Source organism: Hoplias malabaricus, chromosome 14 (assembly GCF_029633855.1).
Source record: "Hoplias malabaricus isolate fHopMal1 chromosome 14, fHopMal1.hap1, whole genome shotgun sequence".
NCBI lineage: Eukaryota > Metazoa > Chordata > Actinopteri > Characiformes > Erythrinidae > Hoplias > Hoplias malabaricus.
Genome location: NC_089813.1, coordinates 901,023 through 907,226, shown reverse-complemented (window position 1 = coordinate 907,226; position 6,204 = coordinate 901,023). Strand labels below are relative to the sequence as shown.

General features: G+C 48.8%; 1 protein-coding gene across 3 annotated transcripts in view; it reads right to left on the bottom strand.

The window, feature by feature from the left end:
* Nucleotides 1-570: 570 nt before the first annotated feature.
* lzts1 (leucine zipper, putative tumor suppressor 1) overlaps nucleotides 571-6,204 on the bottom strand; it is a 39,410-nt gene continuing 33,776 nt past the window's right edge. For all 3 annotated transcript variants that reach the window (XM_066644806.1, XM_066644807.1, XM_066644808.1), the window contains 3 exons: nucleotides 4,173-4,361; nucleotides 3,688-3,882; nucleotides 571-3,052 (listed from right to left, as the gene is read on the bottom strand). In XM_066644806.1, the coding sequence (XP_066500903.1) occupies nucleotides 2,555-3,052; nucleotides 3,688-3,882; nucleotides 4,173-4,361 (882 nt within the window). In that variant the 3' untranslated portion in view covers nucleotides 571-2,554. The remainder of the gene's footprint in view (nucleotides 3,053-3,687; nucleotides 3,883-4,172; nucleotides 4,362-6,204) is intronic.

The window sequence follows — 6,204 nt, the reverse complement described above, 5'->3', positions numbered from 1 at the left end:
ACTCACTGGCCACTTTATCAGAAACACCCCCCTCTACTGACACTCAATGGCCACTTTATCAGAAACACCCCCACCCCTCTACTAACACTCACTGGCCACTTTATCAGAGACACCCCCCTCTACTGACACTCACTGGCCACTTTATCAGAAACACCCCCCCTCTACTGACACTCACTGGCCACTTTATCAGAAACACCCCCCCTCTACTGACACTCACTGGCCACTTTATCAGAAACACCTGCAACAAATGTATCTGCAGGTTAGGGGTATTTCTAATAAAGTGGCCAGGGAGTGTGTGAGTTTAATTGCACTGGCTGTAGTTGTTCGGTGCTGCCTTTAGAGGGCACTAATACACAGTGCACGGGGCGCTCTCTGCAGAAGCTTCATGTGTCTTTGCTGACTGTGCCTTACTCAGAGGGGCGTACAGCACAGTGCGGAGATGTGGAACAGGGGAAGTGTGTTCTCTGGAGTTGTGGAGCACCTGTACATTCAGATCCAGAACTAATCAGACTGAGCATCACCAGTGACGCCAGTAATTCCAAATATCTTTATTTAAAATAAATAAGCAATATATACAACACATACAGAGTTCACCACCTTCACTTTAAAGATATGAACTTTACTCTGAAGGAAGCGCTTATGATTCAACTCTTTGAAGATAAATATTATGTTTGGGAGTCCATCCCCCTTCTTCTCCACAGTGGAACATAGTTCTGTTTCTTAACGAAACCCCACGAGCCCCACAGCAGTGTTCTCCCCCTGTGTAAACAGCCCCTGTTCAGAACGCCCGCTTTCAGCACCTGTTCCTTTAAATGATAATGAGCCGCTCGCTGTTCGCCCCGACCCCGAGCGCACAGCAGTGAGGAGCGAGGAGCAGAAGCTCTGGTTTTTAGCCGTTTTCACTCTGTTCTCTTTCTTCTCCGTTTTTACTCAGTGCTCTTATTTCTCCGCGCTCGTTGTGTCTGTTCTGCTGAGTTTAACCTCGTCTTTGCGCTCTCACATAAACACGGGTCCAGCGCTGTGATTGGACAGACTCAGACGAGGGGGCGGGGCCATTCTAAAGTCTCTGCACTTGACGTCAGAAGCGGAGCAGAATCAGAACGACTCGTTTTACCCCGTGTTTCTGACTCAGGCAGCGCTCAGAGAACTGACTGGGATCTTGTTTCACAGTGTGTGGGTTGGTGGGCTCCAGATTCACACAATGTGAATATACACTGAACAAGGCTATCTTCTCTAAAGTCTCTTTCTGTCTGAAATGTGTAGTTCTTTTCTCTTAGATGTGAATTTACACTGTAAACATGCCTAATGTACAGAGACAGAGACGTGACGTATGTGTTCAACATCGATCAAACATCACCAGAATCCACAGCACCTCAGCCTCTGAAACTCAGCGGGTCTGGGTCAGTCCTCGAATGGGAGACTTCCTCCTCCTCCTCCTCCTCCTAGGAAAGCTTGGCTGGTCCTGGGGGTTGTGTTTCTGGGTCCAGCAGGGGGCGCTGTCCCTGTGGTCTCTGGATCCCAATGCCTGGGTGCAGTGAGGGAGACACTGTATTGAATAAACAGCACCGTCCTTCAGGTGAGACGTAACGCAGAGGTCCTGAGGGCAGTTAAAGACCCGGGGGCAGCTCCTGGAACAGAGTCGGGGCTCGACGTAACCCCGATGGGCTAGACCTGCCCCTGCGGTCCCTCTCTCTGTCCTCCCGACCGTCCCCGTCTTCAGTAAACCGCTCTGTCTCCTCTCGTTCTAATCACTGGTGTGTGGTGAGGGGACTGGAGCCGGGTGACTCCCTAATGCCCTAAGAGTGTAAAGAACCTTAGGGTTCTTGAGGAGCGCAGTAGAACCGGACTTCTCATTCATTCATTCATTCATAATCAGATATATTAATATTCATTAAAGCAGAAGCTCATTTTGGGCAGCGATTAAAAGCCCAGTCTGGGTTCTTCATGTGAAGAATTAAACCCACACAGACACAGGGAGAACACACCCTGCTCCTCACAGACAGTGATCAGAGGAGAGGGCCCTGAGACCCTGAGGTCAGAGAGACCCCCTGCAGCGCTCCTCATGATAAAATCACTCAAAGCAAACACTGTCTGAAAAGAGGTGAATAATCTAACATTCTCACAGCGTCTCGACATGAGGCTTTATTAGATACCACTTCACTGTGTGTGTGTGTGTGTGTGTGTGTGTTATACCAGGTTTACAAATAAGTTTGAAAGCCTTTTTGTGTGTAATTCTGTGATTGTACAGTGACTGTGTGTCGTATTAAAATCACAGTCTCACTTTATTCAACAGAAAAGAACCTAAGACTGAAGCAGTGTGGAGGGTGAGGAGTTTATTGGGCGCTGCGTTGGTTCTGAGCTCCATCAGGAAATAACTGCAGAAGTCTGTGATGGGTTTGATCTGTTCTTGGGGACAATACTGTGTCCTAAAGTCCGTGTGAGTGTGGGTTTAGACCAGTTACAGATGAAGGCAGAGTTGGGAACGGAGCGCAGTGACACTGCTTTTTTAGGTTCTTTTCTGTTAAATAATGAATTACAATGAACCTGAATGGTTTTAAATATGAGCCTCTGTGATCTCGTCCACGTCCAGTTCGCTCCGTCTGTCCATCTCGGCCGTCAGCTCCCGCAGGATCTTCTCCAGATCCTTGTTTTTCCGGTGCATCTGTAAGTAGTTGTGCTGCAGCTGTCTCTGGTACCGAATCACTTTGTCCTTCTCCTTGTTCCAGGTGTGTCTCTCCTGCTGGAAAGCGCACACCAGTTTGTTCTTCGTCTCCTTCTCCTCTCTCAGCTGTCTCCTCATCTTCTCCACCTCCTCCTGAAGAGCGTCCACGTCCCCGGGGGCGCGCCCCCTCCCTCCGCTCGCAGACTGCCGGATGTGCAGCTGCAGCTGCTGTTCTTCCAGCTCGGCTCGGAGGCTCAGGAGCTGGAGCTGCTCCTCTTTGGCGACGGTGAGCTCCTGCTTCATGCCTTTAATGTCCGTCTCCAGGCGTCCCACCTTCTCCCTCAGCAGCTCGGCCTCGCTCTGCTTCCTCTGCAGCTCCGTCCGACAGGCCTTGAAAAGAAAGACGGGACGGAGACCTTAACGAACCACTCTCAAACATCCTCTTCGTTCATAAATATTTTTGATAAACATTGTTTTATTGATTCTCACTTGTACAGAAATCTAAGAGAGGGACGCTGACGTATTTAACAGAGCTCTGTTCTGCTCCACTGTGTCCGTCTGTAGAGGAGCTCGGGCTGTGCCCAAATACCACCATACTCCCTACATAGTGCACTTCAGAAACGATAAAACTACGGCTAATACACTCTAAACACTAATGGTTTTACATGAGATCCTATGAGGAAAATGCTAATATGGCTAACAGAGGGTAATAGTCTTCTTCTCCTCGTTATGAAACACGGTGGGTTCCTTTCCCCCTGATGAAACGAAGCGGTGGGATTCTGTTAAATGCTGTGAGACTCTCTCCAGTGCACGGAGAGGAGCTGTGTTTAACGCTACGAAACCAGGAGCTCTGTCTCCGACCTGCGATACACTGCACTGTTTTTGACAGACCCCTTGTTTCTATTTGTGGAGGGTCCTGTCACTCTGATACACACTGTAGTTAGGATACTGTCCCATTTTATGTGAAGTCTGTAGCTGTTGTGTATCTTCTGTCTCTGTAGAGCGTCTGCGGAGTGTGTACTCACCTCCACCTCAGTGCTCCGAGTGTGTAGATCCTCCTCCCTCTCTCTGCTCTTCTGCTCCAGCTCCTCCAGGCGACCCCTCAGCTCTCGGAGAGAGTTTTTGAGACTCACGATCTCTCCGAGTTTATTCACAGAGTCCAGCTGAGCCTCCTTCAGTTGCTGTTTCAGCAGAGAGATCTCCCCACTCTTCTGACACACCTGCACACACACACACACACACACACACCACAAGAAAAAAAACATCAGTACTCTTTATATTAACACAAGACCACTGGAGCGCAACACACTTGGAGGAGAACGCTAACAAACAGGTGCTATATCACCCTCTGTAGGCTCTGTAGTGTATTACAGTCCATGAGAATGACTGTGTATTATATAAGCATCACACTGTGTTTTTTGAAGGAAATAACCACCATGTCGCCCCCTACTCTTCCTGAGGTGTATTACAGTTTGAGTGGCTGTGTGTGTTGTAAAGTGATGGCCCCCACCTCCCACTGCGTCTCCTCCAGGGTGGGAGTTATCGGCGTGTGTCTTCCGTAGTTCCTCAGCTGATTTTCCGCCGACTCTCTGTCCCGTGTGAGCTGGTACACCTCCTCCTGCAGACGCTCTTTATCCTGCTGCAGCTGGATCACCTGCACCTGGAGCAGCTGCTGTGCACGCAAAGCACGCTGGGAAACCTGCAGGAGGACAGGGTCAGGGTTAGAAATGTATTAACAGACCACACTAATGTATTCACACCATACTTCATGGATCTGCTGGTGCTTTCCACTGCAGGGTCTCTACTGGTCTTTACTGCACTCTACTGCACTCTACTGGTCTCTACTGGTCTCTAATGGTCTCTACTGCACTCTACTGGTCTCTACTGGTCTTTACTGGTCTCTACTGGTCTCTAATGGTCTTTAGTGCACTCTACTGGTCTCTACTGGTCTCTACTGCACTCTACTGGTCTCTACTGGTCTCTACCGGTCTCTACTGCACTCTACTGGTCTCTACTGCACCCTAATTGTCTTTACTGCACTCTACTGGTCTTTACTGCACTCTACTGGCCTCTACTGCACTCTACTGGCCTCTACTGCACTCTACTGGTCTCTAATGGTCTTTACTGCACTCTACTGGTCTCTACTGCACTCTACTGGTCTCTACTGGTCTCTACTGCACTCTACTGGTCTCTACTGCACCCTAATGGCCTTTACTGCACCCTAATGGTCTTTACTGCACTCTTCTGCTCTCTAATGATCTTTACTGGTCTCTACTGGTCTCTACTGGTCTCTAATGGTCTTTAGTGCACTCTACTGGTCTCTACTGGTCTCTACTGCACTCTACCGGTCTCTACTGCACCCTAATTGTCTTTACTGCACTCTACTGGTCTCTACTGCACTCTACTGGTCTCTACTGCACCCTACTGGTCTCTACTGCACTCTACTGGTATCTACTGGTCTCTACTGCACTCTACTGGTCTCTACTGCACCCTACTGGTCTCTACTGCACTCTACTGGTATCTACTGGTCTCTACTGCACTCTACTGGTCTCTACTGCACCCTAATTGTCTTTACTGCACTTTACTGGTCTCTAATGGTCTCTAATGGTCTTTACTGCACTCTACTGGTCTCTAATGGTCTTTAGTGCACTCTACTGGTCTCTACTGCACTCTACTGATCTCTACTGGTCTCAACTGCACTCTACTGGTCTCTACCAGTCTCTACTGCACCCTAATGGTCTTTACTGCACTCTACTGGTCTCTACTGCACAATACTGGTCTCTACTGCACTCTACTGGTCTTTACTGCACTCTACTGCACTCTACTGGTCTCTACTGCACTCTACTGGTCTCTACTGCACAATACTGGTCTCTACTGCACTCTACTGGTCTCTACTGCACCCTAATGGTCTTTACTGCACCCTAATGGTCTTTACTGCACCCTAATGGTCTTTACTGCACTCTTCTGCACTCTAATGATCTTTACTGCACTCTACTGGTCTCTACTGCACTCTACTGGTCTCTACTGCACTCTTCTGCACTCTAATGGTCTTTACTGCATTCTACTGGTCTCTACTGGTCTCTAATGGTCTCTACTGCACTCTACTGGTCTCTAATGGTCTTTACTGCACTCTACTGGTCTCTACTGCACTCTACTGGTCTCTAATGGTCTTTAGTGCACTCTACTGGTCTCTACTGCACTCTACTGGTCTCTACTGGTCTCTACTGCACTCTACTGGTCTCTACTGCACTCTACTGGTCTCTAATGGTCTTTAGTGCACTCTACTGGTCTCTACTGCACTCTACTGGTCTCTACTGGTCTCTACTGCACTCTACTGGTCTCTACTGCACTCTACTGGTCTCTACTGCACTCTACTGGTCTCTAATGGTCTTTAGTGCACTCTACTGGTCTCTACTGCACTCTACTGGTCTCTACTGGTCTCTACTGCACTCTACTGGTCTCTACCGGTCTCTACTGCACCCTAATGGTCTTTACTGCACTCTACTGGTCTCTACTGGTCTTTACTGCACTCTACTGGTCTC